This window comes from Rattus norvegicus, chromosome 4 (genome assembly GCF_021556685.1).
Source record: "Rattus norvegicus strain SHRSP/BbbUtx chromosome 4, alternate assembly SHRSP_T2T, whole genome shotgun sequence".
In the NCBI taxonomy this organism is placed as follows: Eukaryota; Metazoa; Chordata; class Mammalia; order Rodentia; family Muridae; genus Rattus; species Rattus norvegicus.
This window is the reverse complement of record NC_141537.1, coordinates 26,545,860-26,573,822: the sequence shown is the minus strand read 5'-3', so window position 1 is coordinate 26,573,822 and position 27,963 is coordinate 26,545,860. Positions and strand designations below refer to the sequence as shown.

At 42.7% G+C, this 27,963-nt stretch overlaps 1 protein-coding gene across 20 annotated transcripts in view; it reads right to left on the bottom strand.

Moving 5' to 3' along the window:
* Window positions 1-27,758, bottom strand: part of Adam22 (ADAM metallopeptidase domain 22) — a 250,410-nt gene extending 222,652 nt beyond the window's left edge. For all 20 annotated transcript variants that reach the window (XM_087659105.1, XM_087659107.1, XM_087659106.1 and 17 more), the window contains 2 exon segments: window positions 27,500-27,758; window positions 26,893-27,053 (listed from right to left, as the gene is read on the bottom strand). In XM_087659105.1, coding sequence (XP_087515231.1) covers window positions 26,893-27,053; window positions 27,500-27,578 — 240 coding nt within the window. In that variant the 5' untranslated portion in view covers window positions 27,579-27,758.
* Window positions 27,759-27,963: the final 205 nt, after the last annotated feature.

The following is a 27,963-nucleotide window of genomic DNA, read 5'->3' as shown; positions in this document are numbered from 1 at the left end:
ATGGGTATAAACTGCAGGAAACAAAACAGCCTTTTCCTTTCACTCCCAGTACCACAGTAGCTAGCTCTAAGCAGTAGACTATGGGCTACCAGATACTTTTATGGTAATTGTTGTTTATATGTTCCTGAGCTCTTGGGTTTGTTTTTTCATATGTGCCTAATTTTCTAAAATAAACATGTATAATTGCTATCCCGGAGAGAAACAATGAACCCGAGTTTTCAGGCAGCCCAATTCAGTCCTCGACACTCCTCTCCCATGGTCATCCATGTCTCTTCTCACCACAGAGCAGGATGACAGCAGGACTAGGTGCTGACCAGCACCAGGACTTCACTCAGTATTTCCACAGTAGCTCACTAACAGGCTGTCTTATTAATTACCTGGCTGCACAAGACAACAATGATACAACTACAAATTACCTGCTTACTAGATGCAGTCTTCCCATTGGGCCTACTCACTCTACGTACCAGGTCAGTAGACAGTTTACTTTCCGCCTAATAGCTCCTTGGGTTTCGTAAACCACCCACATCAAGTTTTAGGAACAGCGTCAGGAAAGACTTACTTACCAGAACTGATGTCTCAATTAAAGTGAACCTTTCCCTCTTCTACTCTTTTCAGGCCCTTCTGTGACTATAACGGCTTTTAGCTCAGTCTCCTCTGAATTGTAAATATTAATGCCGTAAATCTGTAGTGAAGAGGCTACATCAGTTCAATAGCTCAGAGTCTGGGAATGCTACCATTGTTTTTAGTAATGTGTTCACTGTTTTCGTCAATTCTAGTCCCTTTTCCTTGTTAATTAGCATGTGAGAACTGTGTATCTGTATGAGGTATAGTGTAACATTTCAAAAGATTTTTATAAAATTATATCAGGGTTATTATCATTTCTATTTCCTCACCATTTCTTAATATTTGGAACCTCTGGTAATTTTTATAATTTTTCTTCTTATATTCTTCTCTTACAATTTTTCGTAAAATATATGAGCTTACTGTGAACTCTCATCACCCTACAGTACAATAGAACTCGTGACGCCATCATGTGTTTTGTAACTGCTCTCCAACCTCCTGCTATCTCCTTTTCACTCCTTAACCTAGCCTCCAATAATTACTATTACTCCTTTCCCTCCTCCCCTTCCTCCTCTTTTTCCTCTCCCTCCTCCCCTTCCTCCTCTTTTTCCTCTCCCTCCTCCCCTTCCTCCTCTTTATCCTCTCCCTCCTCCCCTTCCTCCTCTTTTTCCTCTCTCTCCTCCCCTTCCTCTTCTTCTTCCTCTCCCTCCTCCCCTTCCTCCTCTTTTTCCTCTCCCTCCTCCCCTTCCTCCTCTTTTTCCTCTCCCTCCTCCCCTTCCTCCTCTTTATCCTCTCCCTCCTCCCCTTCCTCCTCTTTTTCCTCTCTCTCCTCCCCTTCCTCCTCTTCTACCTCTTCTTCCTCCCCTTCCTCCTCTTCTACCTCTTCTTCCTCCCCTTCCTCCTCTTCTTCCTCTCCCTTCTCCCCTTCCTCCTCCTCTCCATCTCCTCTTCTTCTTCCCTCCTCCCCCTCCTTCTCCCCTCCCCAATTCCTCTTCTTCTAGACTAACAGGTAAGCTGCCAATGTGTGAGAAACAATAAGAAGTACCTATCTCTCTACATGGCTTACCTCACTTAACATAATATCCTCTGGTTCTATTCATTTTGCACAGAGTAACTCAGTCTGATTTTTATATATTTTCTTCCTGCAGTTCCTTTTTACATCTGTGTTTATTTGTTGTTTTTGTCTGTTTTTTTTACAGGCCTCAGTCAGGACCCAAGGAGAAATTTAAATTCAAAGAAAATATCAGGAAATCTTATTCTAACTAAGGTTCATGTATTTTCTTAAGTGTTTATTACTGAATACAACTCTAACGTAAGGTGTTTTCAAAGACTACATTCAGAAAGATGAACTGAACGAACCTGTCCGCCAGTGCTCCATGCACTAGGGGGAGTTAGACTGAGCGTGTTTCTGCTCTACCTGCCTACTACAAGGAGATGGAAAGTGAATTATTAATTCGATACAAAAAATAAGTTTAGAATATACAAGTACTCTCTTAAGAGTTAATAAAATCAGGCAATGTGGTCTAAACTACCAGGATGGATGAAGATCATAGAGTGTCTCAGAAGACCTTTCTGAGGTGATGACTCAATGAGGTAAAACAATGGCTAGAAAACAGAAAAACAGCCCTTCACAAGGTCCACACTCTTGCCCCAGGACTGTGAACACACAGCCTTACACAGCAAGAGGAATCATGCAAAGCAACGATTGAGTTGAGTGCTTCTGGGAAGACTCTCCTAGCAGCCTCCAGAGAGTAGAGAAAACAAGGAGCAAATGTCAAATGTCCCTAGAGGCCCCCGACAGGCTGAGCCATCAAGACAGCTCAGTGGTTTAGGGTACATGCTGCCAAGCTTGAGGCCTGAGTATAATTCCTGGAACCCACGTGGCGGAAGGAGAAGTCATCAAGTTATCCTATGACCTCTACACCCTTAAAAGGGGTTTGAAAAGAAAAGCCTCCTGGAGGAACCCAGTACAGACAACACCAGAACTACAAGACTGTATTGTTTTACTCTTTAAGACACTATGTTTTGAGCAATGTGTCATAACCACAATAGAGAATTTATACAGGGTCCCCGGTACTGCTTTTGAACAGTTAGAAAAGCAAATCCAAAATGTCCACTGAACCAGTGTTGCATGACATTTTCCTCCATTGCTGGGTGTAAAATCAAGGCATCCACAGCAGTAGGGCTGACACCTGTGAGGTCACAAGCATCAAATTCTCCATGCACGCCTTCAGGACGGATTTGTCCATTTTATGTGGCTATAACAAAGCACACTGAGTAATGGGTAAAATATATATATATATATATATATATATATATATATATATATATATATATATATATATATATATATATAGGTTCACATTGCTCACAATCCCGATGGGTAACAAGTCCAAATAGCCAGACACCTGTATCCTCAAGAAGGCCCCCAGGCTGCAGCACGTGATAAGAAGAAGGAAAAGTACCTATAACGTGCAGAGGAGGCCAAAAGTATAGAACAGTCTCACTTTATAAAAACGCCACTTCTGTGGATCAGGCATGTGTCTTTAATCCCAACCCTTGGGACTAGGACACGAAAACAGGTGGATCTCTGAGTTTGATGTTAGCCTGGTCTACCCAGCAAAGTTGAGACCAACCTGGGCTACATGGTGAGACCCTGTCTCAAAATCAAAACACTCTGATGAGAACTAACTCAATCAGGGGGAGCCTGCGTAAATGCTTGTCACCTAATGACACCATGCCTGTCGCCTAATTAGCTCCCACCAGCCCTACCGTGCTTTCCAGCTCACAAACCTTTGAGAGACACAATCAAACCTCATCCAACCACGACACCAACAAACCACACTGGCAGTAAGGTTAAACGCACGTGTACTGTCTTTGCATTCTATGTGGTGTTCTAGCATTCGGGAGTTGACTTCATATGTCTAGTATATAAGTAATCCAAACAGAAAAAGCAGGCACTTCCATAGGTTACCCTGCAGAAGCAATTCATTGAGTAGAATTACACTGGAGTCCTACAGTATAAATAATCCAGCAAGGTTCTGGGCTCAACCCCCAGCATACCCTACCCACCTAAAAGAAGGAGGAAGAGGAAGATAAGGACAAGAAGATGACGATGATGATGACGACGACATCTGAGGGATATTTCGCAAATAAAATTTTATCAAAATGGACTTCTAATCATTATGTGAGAACAAAGTTTGGCTTTAGGGTTTTAGGGGAACAGGACTGACACTGGGCTTTGCACAGCCTAGGAAGGAGTTCTACCACCTAAATCCTCAGTTCTTCATTTCTTTCTTTAAAAGCTGTTAAAACACTTCCGGTGTTGCGGAATAGTATTGAAAAGACTCCTGGAGCTCAAAGAATAGGATCCTTTTATCTTATGAACAGGAAGAATGAGGCACACGTGGGCAAAAGTCATTTCCAAGGAAGCACACCGGCTGGCTAGCTCCCAGAAGGTCTCTCCGCCATACTTGAACCCCTTGCTGTCATTCTGTGGTTCAGAGGTACATGCAGGTTTTCATGACTTTGGCTGAGTGATAATTACAACAGAAACATCTTTACAGACATGAGAATGATCTCTGAGCTGCATCTGTAGAGGCTACAAAAAGAAAATGGAACATGAAGAACAAGCCTTGGACTTCTGCTTTAGACTCCATTTTAGAACTCAATATGACCTCATCTGACACACGAAGCCACGTTCTAAGGCCGAATCAAATTAAAAGCTTAGAAACTCAGGATTACGGTTTAAAATATAAATAAATATCCATCTTTCACTGGATAGATGGCATAGGTATGAAAAATAAGGCTAACAATCTATAGGGGCTGTGAAACAAAAGAAGCAATATTTTTCAAACTATCCAGATGGTAAGAAACCTTAATAAATCTGGATAATTACATAAGGTTAATTTTAATTTCTAATTTCAAAAAAAATGAATCATAGAATTGTAGGACCCAAGGAACTTGATAGGATTTCCAGATTGGGACCTGTTAATTATTCACAAAATCATCTGAAATTTAAATACAAAGTTAATATAACACCGCGTTCCCTGTACATTCAGCTTCTCGGCATCCTGTCCTTTTCTCTTGACACCATCTAAAGTCAGCAAACCAGAGTCAACCTATACATGCCAGAGGTTAAAATTCAAGTTTTCAGGATTGCCTTATTAGGAACATTTCTTTTTTTAAAAAAGTAAGCTGACAGTAAAACATTGGTGGTAAAAATCAAACTTTGACAAAAGTGAAGCTTTTAAGTAATTTCTACCTGAACATAAATCAATGACTAGTAACGGATCAAGAAGATTGCCAACCAATCGGTAGCATGCAACATCATTGTAAAAGTGATTAACATTATTAAAAAAGAAGGATTTATGTATGTGGCAAAGCCTTCAGCTATCCTTGTTTCCTGAGGACTTGGCCATTTGATGGCTCCCTGGAAGTCTAGTATCTTGTTTAATAAAAGACAAACGGCCAATAACAAGTAACACTTGCACATTATCAGCCCTATTTTGACAGCCTAAAGAATAGCCAGCCTCTCTTTCGCCATTACCCCACTGACTCAAGTAAACTTCTGTCAGAGGCCTGAGACTAAAACTCCAATTCACCAAGCTTACTCTTCTTCCCTGTAGCATTTGTATGGCCACATGCAGAAGAGTAGCCAGGCAGACAACAGGAAAGACAATGCGATGGCGCCCGCCAGGGTGTTGGTGTCACTATGGTGAGAAAGTATATAGTGAAGAGACAGGAGAGAAACAGTGGTTTGTGTTTATAAAGAGAGGCTGAACAGGAGACTTGAGGGTGGTGATGGGAGAAGCCCAGGACTGGGCAGCCTCCAAGGATCATGTCTGGGTTCGTGGCCTTTCCAGAGAGAAGTCTGTGTTGATAACCAGGGCTCAGGTTACCACCCGGAAGGCCTTGCAGCTGACTGAGCTGAGTTGGCTCCGCCCCTTGCTGATCTTGCCGAACTCTGGGCAGTTGGCCCCGCCCCTTACCTGGGCAGCTTGGAAGGGCTGGCCCTGGAGACATGGGCATGAGAGAGGTGGACCTGCTCCTCACCTAGGAGATCTGGCCCCTTGCCTGGACAGAGAGGACAAGCAGGCCCCAATGACTTGGGCAAAGCAGGGCTGCTCAATTCACCTTCAACCCAGGCCTAGATCCAGGACTTTGAGTTGGCCCACCCCAGCATTTACCTGATCTCTGAGCTATTGGAGCTCATGAAGGAAGCTGCCCAGCAGAACCAAAGCTACAGGATCTCTGACAGGGCAACAACGGGATTACTAAGAGGAGTCTCAGTGAGGATACAATATTGATAGTATAGCAGAGGCCAGAGGCCTTGAACCAGACCATGAACACTTGCACATAAAGCTGACTAGGCAAAAAGGTATATACTGTGTGACACGCTGTGACACACTGTGGCTTCCACAGAGAGTTTTTTTTTTTTTTAATTGATTCTGTTTGTTTGGTTTTGGTTTTCTTTTGGAGGGGAATTTGCAAGGGTGGAGGGCACTAGGAGATGAATAGACTCTGGTGCACGATGTGAAAGACCCAGAGAATCAATAAAAGAGTTTCTAAAAATGAACTCTAAAGAGCTAATCCAGGATGAAACACCGGGTCTTTCATTTATGAGTGAATAAACTGGAGCACGTCTTTTAGAGCCTCTGACCTAAACGTGTTCAACCCCAAAAGAGCAGGAGGCAATGATGCACAATTTGGGGACTTGTTACAAACCAGTGGGTCCATCTGGCCTACAGTGTTCTGACAGCGGCCAGCCCTGGGGATACAAAGACGAGTGAGAGGTGCTCCCTGCACCCTTTCTAAGAACCCCACAGTCAAAAGCTACCAAATGATTACAAACTATGCACACGGGGCACAACAGCACGAGCCACGACAGCAGCTCTCCCTCTGCCGTGTAGCCCATGGTGACTTGGAGCTCCTCAGACTGAGAAAACAGCATGAACACATCACACAAGAAGACCAGCAAAGGTACAAAAGTCAGGTCCAGTCAGCACAGGGAGACCGTGAGAGATGCCGTCTGAGGAATCAGTTGGGGAAGGTCAGGCCTAAACTGCATCTCAACACTGGCTGCTGCATGCCGAATCCTCGGTGAGACAACTTCAATAAGTGCACTGGAGCCTGTGCTGTGGACTCTGCAATCCCCGTTGGTTTGTCTTGCAGTGAACAACCCTAAGGTGACATCTTGGACAGTGACACCATGTGAGTCTGGGGTACAGCCAGAGTGAAAAACCACCATTCTAAACTTGTCTACGAAACGTACCATTTATCCAAAGAGTGCTAAGAAGTGGATGTGAAGATCTTGGTGGTAATAGACATTCAGTATACAGAATTTCTCATTCCTTTTCTCTCCTGTTTATAGGCAATAATGATAAAAGTTATTACTGAAACTGATGGTCCACGTCTCCTTACCGATTTCCTAAGTGTGACTTTTCCTTTTCTTGAGACAGAGTCTCACTCTCTAGCCCAGGGAGGTTTCAAATTCCCAGCGACATCCCAGCTCCCAGCCCCATGCTGAGAGGACAAGTGAGTACCATCACACTTAACACTCCCAAGGACTCTTCACCTAGTAAGATGTATGTTCTTCTGAAAATTCTCTACCTAAACTTTATTGAGTGCAACCAAAGCAACAGAGGCTTTCGAGTTTTTGTTTAAGAAAAAAGGGAAGTAGAAACCAGGCCACGCCATGGGGTAACCTGAGGAACTCAGATAAATAACATGGAGATTCCAAAAAAAAAAAATAGACCAACGCACCAAGACCGACACTATGGAGGGTCTACTTTGTGGCAGACAGTCAACCGAGTTTCTTATACAGATGTTTCTCAAAAACACTCAGCTCCGATATTTTGACTTCTATTTCCTCCTCCCTGCCTTCCACCTCAAAGTTCAGTTCCTGTTGGCTCTATTTAGTGGGTTGTTTTGTTTTGTTTTGTTTTGTTTCACAACTGATATAAACGTAATCTGCTTGTGGGGCTTCTACCTAAGGACAAAGCTTATGTTGTGTAGCTGTTGAAGAAGATGACTTCTCAAGCAGCACCCCCTGCCTCCCATTCTGAGGGTGGGGACAACCGTGAACTCTGTGACTTTCTCTCTCGGCCCCTGTTCCAATAAGCAGGAGGCAGAGACTGTGCTGACCTGTGCTGGCATCAGCTCCCATCCTCTCCTCTCCATTCAGGAAGCCAGGCAGCCTCATTACCTATTTATGCTTCAGCTAGCTTCTGATAAATCAGTCTCTCACGCATCCCGGCCATTAGCTGCCCATTACTAGACCTTTACTTTCAGCCATGAACAAAAAAAAAAAAAAAAAGAATGCTTGCTTGCATAATCCTGAAGGTCAAAGGAATCGGTTAAGATACTTAGGAGCCTGGAAACAACAGGATCTATAGTTACACTGGGCTGTAATTGAATCTGAGTATGAGGAGCCCCAAGGAAATCAGTAGACAAAAATCCCTCAGGTGAACTGGCACTGGGAAACTGATGCTCTTCCTCAGTGCAGGAAAGACCTGGAGGAGACGAGGCAAGAGCTCTTGTAAGCCCACAGTAGGTTTCACGTTTGATCTAAATGAGTCAGGAAGACTCCCAACCTTCCATCTTCTTTTTACATAGGGGAACTGGGAACAGCCATGATCACAGTGCTTCGAGAAGAACTTAAAGGGGTGAGTCTGCAGTGGGAAGACTCACAGCCGAGAACAATGCTAGGACAATTCTTTCCTTTCTCTTTGTTTATTTGAGCTCATCCTGCTTACACATAATAGAGGTGTCTGAGAATGAAGCTCGTTTACACAAAGGGGGCTAGCTCTCGTGTTTGTAGAAAGGAAACTCGGGAATATCACTGAACAAAACCTTATAGTGAATGGCTGGCATGTACCAATTCTACTACACTGTCTTTAGGAAACAAATCCCCATTGGGTTAGCCTGCCTCACTCTTCTATGGCTAGAAAATAAAGCTACATAACTCTAGACGTATTTTTGCACATACACTCACAAACACACACACAGGCATACCACACACATATACACACACACATAAAATAACCTTCAAAAGGATAAGATTCATTCTTCATTACCTATCCCAACTATCCAAAAGTTTCCCATGAACATAGGTAAGAAATAACTCAGAAAGAAAAATTAGAGGAACACAACTTGGACTGCCTAAGAAAAGTCACAACAGTGGTCTACCATGATCTACGGTGTCAATGATGTTCCCAGAGTGGTTTTTATCTGTAACTTTCAGGCAGTGACCAAAAGTTTTCTTCCCTGTGGTACAAGACGACAGGGCTTTAAAGGCAAGAACCACTGCACGATCATCGTCTAAGCAGTGGGGTGAAGGCTGGTGGGGTGCACACAACAGTCATCTCAGCTCCCCAAATACCACAGTGATGAAGGAAGATGATGAAAGTGTATGTGCATAAATGTATGTGTGTAAGAGTGAGGAGAGAGAGATTGGAATATCATAAAATATCTGTTTTAAAAAAACTGCATGAATATCTATGAAAAACACGCCTTAAATTCACGGGCTTACTGAACACAGCATAAAATACCACAGTAAAGTATGGCATAAATCTACCCCTAAAACTTAAATCATGGGTTTCTACATACTTACCAGCTAGCCTCTCCAAGCTGCCTTAAATAAAGAGTATTTCTTTACTACTAAGTTAAAGGGAAAATGATGAATCTGTTTACCATACATGTTTGAAGCAAAACATAAATATCGTTTCAAAACTTACTTTACATATGCTACATTACACAGATCTGGTAACTACACATATCTGGAATCTTTTCAGAGATTGTGCCTTTAAAAATATCTGAATCTAAACATATTAATAAAGCCAGGCATGGAGGTACATGCCTCAAATCTCAGCATGTAAGAAGCAAGCAAATGACACGGGTTTGGTGTTGAGTCTGAGCGATAATGTAAGTTCTAAGACAGCCTGGGCTACAATGTGAGACGCTGACTCAAAACAAACAAATACAAGAACCTAAGTGAATAAATACAATTTCACAGACATACTATCAAAAAATCTAAGGGATAGCAAAATAATGAAATTATTTATTTACTGAAGCAAGTCACTATTGGACTCAAGCTGGTCACTTAACCCTTAGCACTAAAGACTTTTCCTTGGAAAAGTGGAAAACATTTTTAATATACACTGAGTCTCAATTCTCTCTTGAAACACTAAACACACAAGAAAACTCTACAAATCAACTCATATCTCATCACACTCATGTGTGCATACTTGTATGCACATGTGCACAAATCATGTCAAGAAAAGCACGTGACCAACTACATACCTATATAACTGAAAGGACCAAATTCTGTAGCTTCTCAAACCTACCAACATAAATAAATGGAATAACTGGCCTCTGGATGAAGGAAAGGTGAGAACCTTCCTGAAGAGCTTCTAGGACATGCTCACTGACATGATGTCAGAGCCACAGATAGATATCCCATTAGCTCTGAAAGATCATAAAGCTGTAGTCCTCACAGTTTCTCAGCGTCGTGACCTCACTCCTGAAGACAAACAGGGGAATGAAACTCTTAGTCTGACCATTCATCACTTCTGGGATGAACTCGGCCTGACTGAAACAACTTCATGTCAAAGGTTGATAGCACTTGAGCACCATCATGTCAGAAACAAAAAGTAAAATCAACTAGAATCACTAGAAGCCACGGCCTCATTTGGACAGGATAGTGGAGCTGCTGAGCCCAGAGCTGGATTGGAGCCACTTTCTCTCTCCCTGCACAGACGCCAAGTGTCAACTGCACATACTCTGGGTCTAAAATGTTGTTTTCTGTCTTTCAAGTGCTTTCAAATTATGCTCTGTAGTTCTAGCTTCTACAGAGGGGCTAATTAGAGTAAATTTATGAGGACGCCATGCATGTGACATACTGAGTTAGAGAGAGGATTCCTACAGAAATCTTGGGTCTAGGGGCTGGGGATTTAGCTCAGTGGTAGAGCGCTTGCCTAGGAAGCGCAAGGCCCTGGGTTCGGTCCCCAGCTCCGGAAAAAAAAAAAAAAAAAAAAAAAAGAAATCTTGGGTCTTTCTTCAAAGGAAAAAGTGAAATTCGATTTTATGATAGTTCACTCTTCGTTGCTGTAAGCAAATGAGCACTTTAAGTACCACAGAGGTCACCTTTCATTTAATTTATGAAATGATCCCCAGGGAGAATGTATTCACTTCTCAAAACTGTGTAGGTAGTCTCTCTGAACCTCTCCCACTGAGTTTCTCAGAAATTGCCTCCTGGCAAAGGCTCCTGACTCAAACATTCCCTAGACCAGCATCCTCAGCAAACTGCCACTGCACCATCTCTGTCCTTCTCCGACCTTTCTGGAATGTTCCATCATCTTCCTTACAGCCAGAAAGCCTTGATGCAATGTTTGCCAAAGACGCTGAGAAAACCCCAGTGGACCCTGAGGAAGATAAGGTCCTGCCCACAGACCGCTACTGTCTGATGAGGTGTGTTTCTGTTACACAAGGCCGTAATATAACTTCTGCACAATAACTAAGGCAAGGTACAGTGGAACTCCAGATTCTAGAGCCACATTTTCTCCTTAAACATCCCTTCTTAAAATGAGTGACCTTGGGTAAGTTGTATCAGCTTTCTATGTCACCTCTAACTGTCTGAGAGGTCTGTTGCAGGCGTCTCTGTTTGCCTAACACTTGGTCTTTACGCTTCAACTCTGACAGTGGTTATAGGATAATCATATGGAGAAAAGTTACCTGATTAAGTTGTAATTAGCCTAAAGTAGGAAGTACTTATCAGGACTATGGTAAATACTGCTTTCATATGCAAACTACTTTGGTGGCTTGTTAGCCAGCAGTTATAAGCAATGCCACTATCATAGAGAACACAGCCCTTATCAGCATATGCATTCTACTGATTCTTTTTTTTTTTTATTAACTTGAGTATTTCTTATATACATTTCGAGTGTTATTCCCTTTCCCGGTTTCCGGGCAAACATCCCCCAATCCCTCCCCCTCCCCTTCTTTATGGGTGTTCCCCTCCCCATCCTCCCCCCATTGCCGCCCTCCCCCTAACAATCTAGTTCACTGGGGGTCCAGTTTTAGCAGGACCAAGGGCTTCCCCTTCCACTGGTGATCTTACTAGAATATTCATTGCTACCATTCTACTGATTCTTACTGAAAACTTTACTCCCGTCAGGTTTGCCAGTGAGTTCAGTAGCAACTCAACTGCATGGCCTATAACATCTACAGGACAGCAGAAGAGGAGAGCTTCTCAGAGCATCAAAGGGTTATATGATTCATTCTTCCATTGTGAAAACTGATTGATGAGTCTGTTTTTTATCAGTTTGTTCATGTTTATGGCGAAAGGGACTGAGAGCTGGGTCTTGTACACACTGGGCACACTCTCTACCACTAAGCTATCCTCTGGCTTAAGTTCCTCAGATCATTTCTCACGTCTATCTCAGCCTGTTCCAATGCTGAATCATCTTGCTTTCCCTCTTAGACAGCTAATAAAAGTGTCTTAATGCAATCTGTGTCTACTTCCTCTCTTTGTGAAACGGGATATGTTCAAAGGTGAGTTAGAAGCGCCCTCATATTTTATGCACAGAAAAAAAAAAAGCACCTGGTACTTAGTAAGCTCTTACAGCAAGTTTGCACTGAAAATATCTACAAATACAAAAAGAGAAGCTTATTTCCATGCAAGCATTAACCACAAAATGTAAGTTCATCTAAGAGCACAGAAATAATACACCTATGCAGAAATGAACCCAGACGTACTGTATCGTGAGACTATGGGACAAGAAGGGAAGTGGGTTGCCTCCAGAAACCTTACCGAATATCTACCTGGTCTTCTTTGGTGAGATTATCCAGTATTTTATTTAACATTACAGAGATGAAACTAAAAATAGGTCCAGAGATAAGAATTATTCCAAATGCCATCCCCCAGCCACAGACAAGAATAATCACAAATACCAGCCCCAGTAAGACTTTCCTTTGGCCATGGTGGTGCACACCTATATTCCCAAGAGTCAGCAGGTACAAGCAGGAAGAGCAACACAAGATTGGGTCCAGTCTGGGCTGGGAGTTCCACACCAACCAGAGCTCTGTAATCCTTACACAGACTCTCCATGTAGATCAGCTGGCCTCAAACTCACAGAGATCTGCCTGGTCTCCTGAGGTCTAGGATTAAAGGTCACCTTGCTAGTACCCATAGCACCCCCCTCTTTAGGATAGACTTCTTGCTACTGACAGAAACACTTCAGCCTTGGAGTCATCCCACTAGTTACTCTGTCCTGGAATGTTCCTCTTAGATGCCCGCATGATTCACATCCCTCTTCTCCAGGAGGACTCATGGGCCACCTTACTATGAGGGCTGAGCATGACTGCAGTGGTAGGGTGCCTCCTAACACACACAAGGCCTAAAGTCAACCCCCAACACTGAAGAGAGACTAGAGCCTATGCCTTCTTGCTGCTCTGCCATCCAAAGACCATAAAACCCCCCACTGACATGCTGTTTTCCTTCCCACAGCACTTACTGTCCACTGCTAGTACACCTGCTAAAATGTGGGCCTTAAAACAAAGAAAAATCGTCACTGATATAATCCAAGGGCCTGGAACAGAGCCTGCTATATAGGACACCATCAGAAAGTATCAGCGAAGTGGAGTGAATAGATCAGTACACATACCAAGTCATTAAAAGGAATTATCACACACATGCACACATCACATACATTGCATGTGCAACGTCTGATAATCAATGGAGCGCAGTATGATGGGCAGGCCTGTGTTCTCAGTACACAGGAAGCTGAGGCAGAAGGGCTGCAGGAAGTCTGAGGCTGGCCTGGGTGATAAAGCAAGCACCAGGCTAGCCCAAATAAACATAGCAAGATCTTGTCCAAAAAAAAAAAAAAAAAAAAAAAAAACAAACACAGGATAATTTTAACTACAGACTACAGAGCTTGTAAGTTAAAACTTTGTACAAAAAAGAACAAGATTCCAAAGTCTACTACATACTTTCCAGTCTCCTCAGCTCCCATAGACAGAAGGACAAGCAGAGAAACGAAGGATCTGCGATTCTAGTAACAACACATTACAGAGAGAAGGAGCTATAAGACAGTGTGGTTCATGGCTCAGATATATCTGGCACATGGGCTAGAGGTGCACAGAAAGTAGACCATGTCTCTCTTCAAGAGACATGTCAGGCCAAAACCTGAGAGAGATTAAATATCCCATATTCTCTCTCTCACACACACACACACACACACATACATACCCACACATACATATACACTGCATACACACACACAGCACACACACAAAAGGCATGCACACACACGCACAGCACACACACATACACACACACGCACAGCACACACACATACACACACACACAGCACACACACGCACAGCACACACACATACACACACATACACACACACACAGCACACACACACAGCACACACACACAGCACACACACAGTGAGCACATACACAGCACACACATACAGCACATACAGCACATACAGCACACACACAGCACACACACACACATACACACACACACAAAGCACACACATACACACACGGCATACACACCAGTACCAACAGCAGTAACAATACTAAGCACATTTGGAGCTTTCCTCCCGAACACTTTCTGCTGCGAACATATGATCCTAAAGGAAAAGAAAAAAGCAGCACACGGGCGTTTTCCAACCTAATTATTTCTTAAGGGAAATAGCACAAACAATTAACTTCCGAATAACAGATTTTAGCAAGAATGTTTGCTGAAAACTGTGAGAGATCTGGGAACACATGGTTGATTGATTAAGTGGTGAAATATTTATTAAATATGAGAATCCACTGCAAGAAAGTGAGACTGCGTTGCAGGCTGCATCCAACACCGGTCCAGGGTCTGTCCATAAGAACCCGGGTTGAGGGATGAAGATCTGACCAGCATACTGGAGCACCGTCAAACACTGCTGCAATAAAAACTGGAGAGCCCCGCCCACGCAAGAGGGAAACCCCACAGTGAAAACGCGAGCTTATTAAAAACTGTATTTTAAAAAATATTTAATTATGCATTTAGAGGGTAAATCATTCTGGTATAGGAATCGTTTCCCCATGCAGTTATTATTAGACACAAAGAGAACAATGAAGGAACACTCCAGGGACAGGGCAGAACACAGCAGTACAGGGCTGGGTTTGCATGCCGACTGCCTAAGGTCACCCCACCCTGACCAGTGCTGCAATTTGGGTTTTCTGTGAAAAAGAGAAAGGGTATAAAAATCACCATAATGTATCATGACCAGGGTGTTTGAAAAATATGAACTAGAACATGGGAAAAGAGAAAGCATCCCACTATACGAGGCAAGGTTATTGTTTTATACAACACCGTTTGCTCTGTGGCGTGCTCCTGTTTCCAGGTTTCCACACGAAATCTTTTGTACAGATATCAATAGCATCACTACTCACAATGAAAGAATTTAATTAGCATACATTCATATTAAAACAATGAATAAATAATGGAACATTATTCAGCAATGAAAAAGGAATGAAGTACACAAGCTATAATGTGGATCAGTGTTGAAACATTAAGTAAGGCATGGTTGAAGCATCGAGAACAGGATATCTATAGAAACGAAAGTCTGCTGAAAATAAGCCAATGAGATGGCTCAGCAGGTAAAGGCACCTGCTACCAATGTGGATGGCCAAGTTTGATCCTCAGGATGCACACAGTGGAAGGAGAGCTAAGGAGTTTACTTCTTCAGTATGAAGCTTGAAGCTCATTTTTTTTTTTAACATGGCATCTTCTCTGCACAAACACTGGATGTCTCTTCTACCTCTTAAACCCTGTTTTCAGATCCTCCACTCACACTATACTATGAACACATGGAACTACTTAGACCACAGTGTTGCCCTCTACGTTCCGACTCCAGAATTAAACTAGCATACGCAACTCTTTAGGGAGCATGGAGATCTCCTGGTGTACCCTGTAGGTAAACACCTCATACATTTAAGAATATTAAAGCATTTTAAATTAGCATGTATCATCAACATTAAAGCAAGCTAGGTCCATGGTGGTTCACACCTGTAACCCTCAGTCTTGAAGGGTAGAGACAAGAACAAGACACTTGAGAGTTCAAGGCCAGCCTGAGCTACCTAGTAAGATCTCCAAAAGGAAGGGGGCAGGGAGATGCACTGAGATGGCTCAGAGCATAAAACCGCCTGATTCCAAGCCTGGTGACCTCAGGTCTATCCCTGAGAATAGCAATCATGGAAGGAGAGAACTGACTCCCACAAGTCTTCTTCTGACCTCCACGTCATATTCACATGACACATGTTTGTACACACACACACACACACACACACACACACACACACACACACGAGAGAGAGGAGAGAGAGAGAGAGAGACTCATCCATTAAATGGTCTTTAAAAGTCAAGAACGAAACTGATAAAGTTTCAGTTTGCATGATTACTAAACTTCATAATATGCTTGTATCTTACACATATTGGAACACCTAATTACGAACAATTAGCTGGTGTTAAAGCATATAACTTTATTAGTATTAAATAATACATTTTTCATAAAACTAAGGTGAGAACAATAATAAAAACAAAATCATAAGACGAGAATTGTCTGGGATCTAGCTTCAAGGGACTAGATTAAGTATTGCCTCAGTTTAAAACTGCAGTTAAAAAATGAAAGAATGGCCATTGAAGGAAACCTTTACCTGATTATGTCGCCTGAACTCAAATCTGTCGGAAATGTTATACGCCACTCTTCCAAAGACCAACATCATTGTCTCAAAGAATATGCCGCTCCTGGCTGCAAACGACAGTCTGCTGAATAAACTCAGCCACGAAGGTTAAATAGCTTGGATTTATTTTTGCCAGGGGAGACCAGGCTATAAGCTGACATGAGCGATTGTGTCGTGGTGATTTAAGAGTTCGTGAGACAGTAAGACAGCTTTATGTGGTAGAATGTCAGAAGGCTCACAGCTGTCCGAGTTCCTACCACGTCCTCTGCCCTCCCGTCCCCTGAGCACCAGGGCTCTGACTGTTCTGTTAAGTTCTGCCTTGGTGTCACAACAAAAGGGACTCTGATTTCAGTTCACAGGGTCACTGTGCACGTTCTCAGAGAACCAGGGCACGTTACATAGGGGTCTGCTGGAGCAGCAGGAATACTGGTGGACGAGGAAGAAAAGAGAGCAGAGATTAGACATAAACATGGGAGGAGGAGCGTGTTTCTCTCTAACACTACCTGACTAAAAGTCTGAATAGCTACTGGAAGAAATTTATAACTATATCAAATGTCTCAAAAACTCTATCCATCAGTAACGTGATGATGGCGGATTTTTTTTTCTCTCATATCTTTGAGACTGAAATTTGAGGCAAAAACAAACTAAAAATGTTTACTGAGTCCCTACTGTGGGCCAGGCACAGTGCTGAGCAGCAGAAAATGGTTAAGTAGGAATGACCAAGTCAGAGATCCAAGACTACAGTTTCTCTCCTGGAAACATCACACAGGTATCAGTGTCTGGATCCCCTCCCACAGCCCACACAAAAGCACACACAGTGTTATGCCACGCCCGAGGCAAGTCTGACTCCAAGTAGACTATAAAATGCCTCGTCATTCCTTTATGCTGAATGTGCATCCTGTAGCAACGGATCCCGGTCCCGGTCCAAGACTTTCAAAGTGCCACGCTCAGCAAGGATGGAGTAGCGACTGGGCACCGGAAGCAAGGATGGAGTAGCGACTGGGCACCGGAAGTGGGGAGCCAGGAGAGTAAGAGTAGCGAGAGTCAGGACAATGACCTGATGAAGGAGTTTCAGCACTGAGGAGCTTTGATCCACGCACAATGAAAAAGATGAGTGAGAGCCAACTGAAGTGGAATCCAAGAAAAAGAGGAGGGGGAAATCCCAAGAAACACTACCGCTCAGTAAGTGGGGAAATGAAGAGCTCGTCGGGCTATACCACGTTTATTTCAAATCCCAAAAGTAAGCTATGTCCAGCGCGTGTACCAACACTGGTGCAAGCCCCTCTCCAGAGAACTGCGTTGGTTTCCGTTGCTAAGGGAAACAGAGGTACTTGACAGAAAGAGGAGGAAAGGCAAGATACACTAAAGGTTGCAGAGAAGCATTTCCTATGTTCACAAGAAAGTAATGAACAGGACAGAGGCAGAGCTCACAGGCAGGTAACAAAGAAGGGGACAAAAATCATTATTAACCAGGGAACAGTCCATAGGACAAGGTTTGGAGCAAAAACACCAACAGAGTCCTCCCAATGTACGCCATCAACACCCCTCTGCTGTGTGCTTCTTACGTGACTGTCTCTATTCAATGCTGGGGCAGAATACAATAAAACAAAGGTGTGTACCTTTATCTTGAGCTCCTCTATGCACTTAAGCTAAAAAAACAACACTCTTCAACCCATACTGCAAGCTTGAAGATTTTTATCATCAGAACATTTAAACTCATTAATCAATACTCACGACTGTGTTTCATATTAGATTGCTTAAGCTATAATAAATTAATAGAACTCCTCCTTCCTGTGAGAGAACGTTGCCTGTGCTAGATCATCCAGAATTGCGACTACCCTGTGCTAATCTTACATCAGAAATTTAATGACACGAGAATTCCTTCTATTTCTATATCCCTGCTTTTGATAGTTTTTTTTTTCTGGTGGCTTCCATGACAGCCGACAACATTTGCTCTCAGCTCTGATTAAAAGTCTTAGCTCCGGTGACCTACCCAATCAGAAATGGGTCTGCCTCAGTGAAAGCAATGAACACTGATGGGTTCTACTCAATCAATACCTGTCCAACTGAAAAGCATTTTTATGAGACAATACGCTAGAAAAAAAGCAGTGACCCATTTACAGTTAAGGCAGAAACAGGATCAAAATAAGTAAATATTGGTTTTGGTCCAGTTTTATCATCTTTGGTAATGTTTAAGTCTCTACTGACATCCATAAAAAACTCTTCTTAAGAAACAGTGACTGAATTATTCAGCATAGTGGTGACTTTGAAAATGAACTGTTTAAAATGTTCATCACTCTCGTTAAATACTTTCTCAAGTTTTCTATAACATGCTTCAAAGTATCAACTATAGCTAAGCTTGAGGGAACCAAAATCTCCTTGAAAATAACTCAGCAAACGTGGCAAACAATTAAGAAAGATTTCTCAAGTCAATAACACAAATCAACTGTTTGCCTTCTAAACTCGAGTTTATATAGAGTCGTTCACTGAATGTTCAGCTAACAGGCGTCTCTTGCCATTCAAAATGAACTAGTACTCATTTTATACGATTCAGGTTAGGTTTTTAGAGAATCAAGTAAAAACAAAACAGTGACTTAGGAAATGAGTGTTTAGCTTGGTGACATCTCTTAACCCGGGCCCAGTGCGCTGGACTCCTTAAGCACAGGCTGCTTAAGCCCTCTCCCACAAACCCGAGGAACCAACCAAGAATAAAAAAGAAAAGAAAATGGAAACCAGAAAGACCGAAAACAAAGAGGAAGGAAGAAGTAAGTAGGAGGCAGACATGAGGAGAGGAATGAAGAAAAGAAAGAAAGAAAGAAAGGAAAAAGAAATGAGGGAGACAGCGTTCTTCTGGCTGAACCACAAATGTAGTCTTCACAAGAGAACAGAAGCACCCTCAGGGCCCAAGGGGCAAACCTGGCTACACACACTCCTGTTATGACCTTAGAATCAAAATTAAGGTCAGTCAGTAAAAACCTGAATGGCTGAGGCTAAAACTTAGAAAGTACACCAGACTCTTCCAAGTAGCCCTGTCTAAGCTGAGCCAGGAGGATACCGGACCATTCTAGTACAATGGGCCCAGCCTCTTTCCTGAACCCTCACTTTCTCCCTGACTCTTACTCAAAGTCCACTCCCCTCTGCCCACTCTTGGATGATCCCAGGTCACTTTTTTAGCCAGCTGTCTACCCTGTATGAATAAAGCCGGACTATACACAGCCTTGGCTGTCACTTGTACCTGCTGACGATCCACCATTGTGTTTCTAGACAGCCCTGGCAGGACACTCTAAACTCATCAAAAGCATGCTAGGGGATTCAAGGAAATCTGCAGGGCTAGGTTATAAGAGGAAGCGGCTCTTCTCAAACACCTTGCTGTTTAATCCACAGAAAGAGAAATTGTGCAGAGAGAAGCTTGAGGGATCACCAGAAACATCAAACTGCCTACCAGCAAGGTAATCTTATCAGCGGAGACTAGCCTACCTAAGAACAAAGGGTCAAGAAGGGGTGGGGACAGAAACCAACAACAAGTGATGAAGCTATGTGCACCACACAGTGCCACACAGAGAAATGATCCAATAAGACCGTGAGCTCCGCCTTCGACTGCCATAGGCAGAGCGTTATAAAACTACTCATGGAAGAACGAGAGCTCGTCAGGCCTAGCTCCAGAAAACCATCATCCACCTCTCGTCCTCAGCTATCTAGGGATCTTTCCTCACAACAACCTTAAACAACGGCAGCCCCGGTAAAAGACAAAATGCCCTGGAACAACATTAATTGTTGAAACGGAGAAGATACACATTCATTTAACCTGCTCTAATAGATGACCCTGAAAACCTCTTAGATCAAAACAAACAGATTCTGGGGAAGGAGGAATAATTAAATTCTAAATTCCCTCTTTTTCCAGCTCGAACGGGTGGTATTTCTGGATCACGATGCAGAATCTTTTGTTTTCAAAATCCAGTTATACATAGTAGCTTCTCTCGGAGAAAATGGGCTTTTTACCTTAAAAGGAACTAGAATCCGGGAGTAAAGGGAGTGGAAGGCTAAAGTCAGTTTTGATGTTAAGTATTCTTTAAATACATGTAATTTTTAATTACATGTGAAATAATTACAAGTTACCGAGGGAGGAGCTCAGTAAGCGTCAGGAGATTCTTAAAAGAAATGATGCTGGTATATTCTAACACAGATAAGTAGAAAACCATGATAAATTAGGGGCACAAACTTTGTTAGACTAATTTGTTGATTGTAGCATTTCCTTTCAGAATCATTGTCCCATTTCCACCCCTTTGTTAAGCTATATGACACTAATTCACTTACCCACAATGTGGATATAATAGGATCTACCTCGCTATTAAAAATAATGACTATAAACCACTCATCACAGTGCTTGGGGTACCTGGGACATGTTTGGAAAAATGTCTGCAAAAATGAAGTCCTATATTTTTTAACTCTTGCTTCCAAACTTTTTTTTTCTTTCTAGCACTTTTATTACCAAAATAAACACATCCAACCAGATGTTCTCGGAACTTATTTTGGTTATTATTAATCTGTTTTATTGGTGGGACCCTTAAGCTACTAGAACTATAGGGACATAAAAGGCATACTATACCTTTCCTTTTGATGGGGAAATAAATGACTAGAGACCTCGGTTTAGCATTTAATGTTTCTGTCAACAAAACTCTGGCTACAAGAGCCTATATAATTTTGAACAACCAAAAATTGGACTTAGAATGAAAAAAATAACCATCAATATAATATCAACAGATACCTCTTTCAAGACATGCTCTTGGACGTCAAATGTCTACCATATATAATATTATTTATTAAGATGATAAAACTGAAGACCCCCTACTGTGATAAGCAAGCCTCTTCACAGTACTGTTATTTTAAATATAAACTCAGGTATTTCTGAAGCACTGAAAGTGTAACTCCAAAAGGGTAAAATAAAAGACACCTTTGATTCTGATGCCAAGGACATCTACATTCCTTGAATGATGTCTAACGTGAGAATTCAGCCAGCGAAGGGGAGCTGAAGTGTCTGAGATCAAATCCCGTTAGCTTCATTAAAGATGGCAAGTTATGACCTACCATTAGACTTCTGTGAACACGACCTACATCAAGCACTAAGAAGTATAAAAGCCACCACAAAATTATTACATACTAGACATTTTAATATACAACATACATGGTAACACTGACATCTTTTTTCTCAGTTTCCTTTTCTTCCTTCTTCCCTCCATTCTTCTCAGTCTCTTGCTTTTCTTCACCCATCCCCACCAGTTCCTCTTGGATGAGCATCTTCTTTCCACATGGGGTTAGTACTCATGACTTCCTATATGTATGTGTGTCTGTACACACACACACACACACACACACACACACACACACACACACACACATACAGATACAGATTGGGATATCAAAGATAAGAAATAGTAATATCTCAATTAGGTCTCTTCTGTAGTCTAAAATTCTATTACTACATTTATATAAATTTGAATGAAGATTGAAGGGAAAGCCTACAAGATGGGTAGTGACGCTTGCAGTCAAGCCTGGTGAGTTCAGTTCCCAGAACTCACATGATAAAAGGAGAAAAATGACTCCTGTATGACACTGTCTTCTGACCTTCACATGTGTGCCATGGTACAAGTACACACACACTCACAACACACACTCACAACACACACAACACACACACACATACAAACTAGATAGATAGATAGATAGATAGATAGATAGATAGATAGATAGAGACAGACAGACATTAAAAGGTTGTTTTTAAAATATTTAAGGAATATTATAATTTTTTATTTTTACTTTATTCAATTGCTGGTAAACAAAAATGCACTGTGAACTATTTCTTTCCTGCTGCTATGGCAGAACTTTATTAATATGGAGCTACTTAGTTTAACAAATGCACACTTAGCAAAAACAAAGATGTTTGTGCTAAACTGGCAAGCTAGCATGAAAGTTATAATTCCTAGGAGCCCTCTTCCACAACTAACTGCTAGGCTGACTCGGTACCCTCAGAGGAAGCAGTATGATATGGAGGGAGCTCATGTATTCCATGGCATATATAAAAAATTTCTCAAAAAAAAAAAAAACTACCCTCTACTGTCACCCTGCCTTCTCTGTGCTTTTTGCTCCACTCACTAGTGGTTATAAAACGGTGGTGAGTTATAGGTCCATGTCCTTGTCCCCACTTGATGGCTTGTCCTTAAGAAGCTGTAACACTTTGCAGGGGACAAGATGGGAGAAAGTAGATCTTGTGTTTGCAGACAACAATACTTCTTCTGATAGAAGAAATTATGTTGTATGGTGAAGTATATAAGCACTGTGTGTTTTTAAAATGAATAACAGAACTTAAAGGCAACTATGTACCAAAATAAGTTATCAGATAACCCGTTTCTGATGCCATAGTGACTTTATGATGCTTAGCTGGCAAAAAGAGCAATCATTAGTAGGCATATGTAAGAAAGCAATCACAGGGTTATCAATATTAAGCCATCAGTAAGGCCCAGTAGATGAGACGCCTTATACAAATTCCTGAAAAATATGTTTTACCTTACTATCCACAAACATGCGATTCTCTTAGCATAAATACTGTCAAGAAGGAAGAAATAAGCCTTGATATTTTGAGTATTCTAGGGCTAAAGATAAGCCTGAGACTACATCATAGTTGACAACCCTGAAGACAGCAAGGTTACTCACAATCAACTATGATAATTTTGACTATAATTTCTAGTATTTTATGATCTAATAAGCTTCTACAATAAGAATTGGTAAGAAGTGAATAACTCACTATGCAATAAACAAAAAATAATAATAATCTCAAATGTGAACTTGTATCAGTAAAATCATCATTTCACACTAAACTGTTGCCAATCAAGCAGAACCAAAATGAAATTTCTTCTAAAGTAAAAGCTTCATAGTAACCTCTATGATGAAAGCCGAAACAAGCTCACATTAGTAATAAAAGAAATTTGATACTCAGCTAGTCTTTGTGAGTTTGAAGACTGGAACCATGTAAGACTACAATGGTCATTACCTTCCCTTGGTCAATTGCTTGAGCCTATCAAGTAAGAGGTAATTTCTGAACTAATCTGAATGGCCTATAAGGTCTCTTCCTTCTATGGCTATTCCATTTCACTGCATTATGTAAAAAAAAAATGAGTAATTTGTAACTTCGGGGAATGTGTTAAATTTGGGAAATTAGGGCATCATTTTGCATTCAAATGATGTTATAAAATTTCTAAACAGTTCTCAAGCTGTCCGAGGGAGTAACTGTGACTTAAAAGATTCTTACAGACTCACTGTGTGCCCAGCATTAATCTAGGTGCTTTTTAAATGCCATTCACCCAGTGTTCTCAAATGTTTAGGAGCTTAGCTCTTACAGAGCTTAATAATGTGAACTGGAATTTATCTGCGAATAAAAGTGAACACTAAGCCCGCTCGGTCTCGAAAATTACCATTATTCTTCTGTAACTCTAGGATGATTACCATAGGACCATGAATTTAACCAGCTAATCCTCCTTGGCAAAAGGCTTAAATAGCCTGCAGAACCAAGTCTCAACTCCTCAGAACATCAAGAACTTGCTGCAGCATCTAGAAGCTACATTCTTCTCACACCAGTCCCCCAAATCTCATCTGCAGTTAACAAAGGCAAGTCCTGACTTCCCTGGGCCTCTGCTGTCCCTTTCTGCTAGATATGCCCACTCCCTCTCTGTAACATAACTGATCAGAGGGTACCTCCTGGGAGAGCCCACGGATTCCTTGTGGGGTTAAGTGCTGGGCTTCTGCTGTTTCCACAGCCCTCTGGAATCACCTCACGACTGAAGGGCAAAGAGCAATTGTTCATCCACTCATTCTTTTTCCCAGCTGTCTGTAAACCCCTTAAAGACTAGAACTGTGTCTTATTTCTAAATCCCTACGGCCTTGATTTACTTTAAAATGCTAACCAGCAAGAGCGCAAGTAAATAAATTTCTGGTTAATGAGTCAATAATGAATTGCACACACACATACACACACACACACACACACACACACACACACACACACACACACGTACCTTATGTGGTAAAAAAAAAAATCATCTAGATGTTATTTCTGAAATACAAAGGAAAATGCTAAAAATGTCCATGGGTACCTAGGGTGCCAAAAGTTCTGTTTACCAAAAAATGATAATGATAGTAACAAGAACTATCTAAAATCAACACATTTTCAAGTTAAATTATAGCTCTCTGGAAACCAGGAAATGCCTAACAGACAAGAAAAACCCTTAGTTTCCTTACTGTAGGAACTGTTGGTCTTTGAGATTCCGTCCGTTCTCTGTGGTATCCTGCTGCAATATAAGGATCCTGGTAAAGTACATTGACCCCACCCCCAGGTGATGGAGAAATCAAGATGCGCTGTGTGTTGCTTTAGATCCCAAGGGTAATTTGCCATAATTATAAATAGCATTACTCCCACTTCTGACTCGGATTAATAATCCACACATGCCATTTAGTCAAACTTCTACCAAACAGTCATCTCATCCACTTCAGCTGTGAAGTTTACTTCCAAAGGGCCTATCATATCTTCTGCCCCGAGTGGAGAGGCCCATCTGAGTCAAAACATCTCAGAAGTGGTGTTCTAGAAACATTGAAAGAGGAAGAAATAGCCTTTCAAAAATAGTGGCCTTTCACCATCCTAAAGTGGGTGGGTGTTGAGGTCATGGTCAGCAGGAGGCAGAGACAGAGGTCCTGAGTCTGCTCCTTCACGGCCCTCTCTGCATCTCTCTGCATCGCTGCCCCTCTCCATCCTCCCTTCCCTTCCCACAAAGACTCTGGGACTTGTTCTAACACACTGTCTATACCAGCAATTTCCTGGCTGTGGAAAACTCTATACAGAATGAAAAACCTCATGTCTCCATAAATAAATTACGAAGAAAATTAAAAATAAAAACCAATTACAAGGCAAATTAAAATAAAGACAAAAGCATAGGCGGGAGAAAGCATATACTAAAAGAGACTTACATAAATTAAGTATACCCTTTATTTTAGTCCTGGCTCAAAATGAATATACATATATGCAAATTTCTGAGGTAAGTAAAAGAGTTTCTGGAAGAATGGTTGCTTCATAGTATCAAAGAAATGAATCTTATCTTTACTGTGGCAATTCAGAGTTACATTTTAAAAATAACCCTTACCTTTCAGAGTTTTATCACTGAAAATGTTAAGGAATAAAGCATCATTTGCAGGTTTCAAAGTAATACAGAAAGGGAAAGGAGGCCAGTTGGAGGCAGAGACAAGCAGGATAGAGTATAAGTTACCAATCACTGAAGCTAAGATTCACTATGTTCCTCGGTTTGGTTTGTGTGTGTCTGGATTTTTCTTTTTTTAAATCAAAGGCTACAGACAAGCATTAGAATATTTCTGCACGAGAATAATTATTAACTAACTAAAAAGTAGGGCAAAGGTCTCCTTCTGCAGGTTTTCCGTGGAAAACAAGCCAAAATTAAAAAAAAAAAAAAACAGCAATAGGCAGCTGCAAACATTAATTCAGCTAATAAAACCCTTCATTAAGGGCTGAACTTATTAGGTTTCCTACTGCATCAATTTAACATCAACGGATATTACAGTAACTGAATTCCTACCTATGTCAACAAAATTTTAATGGAGCCAATCATTTGACTGAAAATTAGACTTAAATAATTTCCCTCTTTGCACATCTCACACATGTGAATAACTGAGTACATTATCACATCGCAGTTATGTTAGTGTCGGATGTATCTATGATATGAAACCACCTACCTTACCCAAGTACAGTTTACGGTAATTTTCAACTACATGAGCTTCAGATGCACTTACAGATGAACGAACTGTTAGGTTGATCTATACAAACATAAAAACAATTGTATGACCCCCCGCCCCCCAAATTGGCTAGTATTAGCCAGTCCTCATTCATACCTGTAGAGGTTCGGTATTGATTAAAATGCAGGTACTGCAATAAATTACTTTTTAAAACAACTTAACATGCTCAATAAAACGATAACACCCTAGTTACAACGGTAGGAAAAGGTGTGGAGGACCCGTTTTCGGATGCTGGGACTGAATGGGTAAATCTCTGGTAACCAGAGGATTTTGAGCTGTAGTTTATTTTAGTTTGCTTTCTTAGGGTAGCCTAGTTTTCTTCTCCTCCTCTCTTCTTTCTACAGTAATTTTCTTGGGTTATAATGTCTTCTCTCCGAGTTAAAACAGCAAAGACGATGATGCACACCCTGCCTAAATAGAATCTCCTCCTACTCCGTGGTGCAGTTTTCTCTTAACTACGGAGGTGGGGGGGGGGGGTCTCTGCCTCTTGTCCCTAGCTCGGGTTACAGGGCCACTAGGAGCATCCAATGCCACCCCACCCGCTACCTCTTCTGAAAAACCTTGGCCTGCGTTTCTTTTGGTTCCTTTTTTGATCTGTCTCCTTTTCTCCGCCTTTTAGCGCTTGCACCCGGGGCATCATGCAGGAGTCACATTAGGATTGTGCTCTTTTCACCAGGTACATCTCATCTCCAGGGCAACCCTAAGCAAACGCAGGCCACCTCCCGCACCCCGCCGCTCACCTGCCGTCCGCCAGGGTCGCCCCGCACCCGCGTGTTGAGCTGCTCGTGCTGAGTTTCGTCCTCGCCGCCCAAGCGGTAGATGAGGCGCAGTGGTACGGTGCTCTGGCGCTCCAGGAAGCGGTTTCCGTCCCCCCTCTCCAGTTCTCTCAGTGAGGCGTCTCCTTGCAGCCAGGCAGGCAGGAGGTAAGGAGGGAGTGGAGAGAAATGGCAAAATAAATGACCCTGACCCACAGTCCTCCATCCTGCGGTCCTCATCACCCCTACGAAAATTCCCCCCACCGCCTCCCTCCCGGACCCATCTGGGAAGGACGCAGAGATGCCAGCTGGAGAGCCCTGGACCAGCGCTTTCGAGAGCATCTCCGGGCCCAGAAACAGGGCGCCCCTTTCCCATTCTCCTGAAGGAGACTCTTCTTCAGGGCCGGGGAAGCATTTGACCCCAGATTGCTGATGCATCCTCGTGTCCCCCACACATGTGTGTTTACCCCTTCCTCGCCGCCCTTCAAAATAAAAATAAAAAACCCCGCGCACTGTAGAAACGCGGGTGCGGCTTTTCGGGGGGCCTCGGGGCTCCAAAGAGTCCTGGAAGCCCCGGCAGCTGCGAACTTACCTGCCCGACCGCAGCGCGCCAGGGGGTAGGTCCCCAAGACGCAGAGCAGCCAGAAGAACGCGGCCGCCACTGCCTGCATGGTGGCGGCGCTCAGCTGCTCGTTTCCCGGCCCCGGGCTCGGGCTCCCGGCCGCCCTTTCCCAGCCCGCGCCGCTGCCGCAGCCGCCGCTGCCTCAGTGCTGCATTGTGCCTGGCGGGCGCTTCGGTGGCGGGGGCAGCGAGCGAGCGCCGCATCGGGCGCCAGGCTGTAGCTAAGTGGCTTCTAGCGCCTCCCACCTCATCCCCAGGCGGAGGCCAAGGCGGGCGGCCAGCAGCGCAGCGGGGAGCGGAGCCGGGTGCGCAGCGGGCCTGGTGCACTTGCCCCTCGCGCCGCACCCGGCCGCGCACCGGAGTATCTGGGAAATGTAGTTCCCTCCCCGCACAGCTAGCTGGTCTCCACGGCGACGCGACCGTCGCCACCCCAAG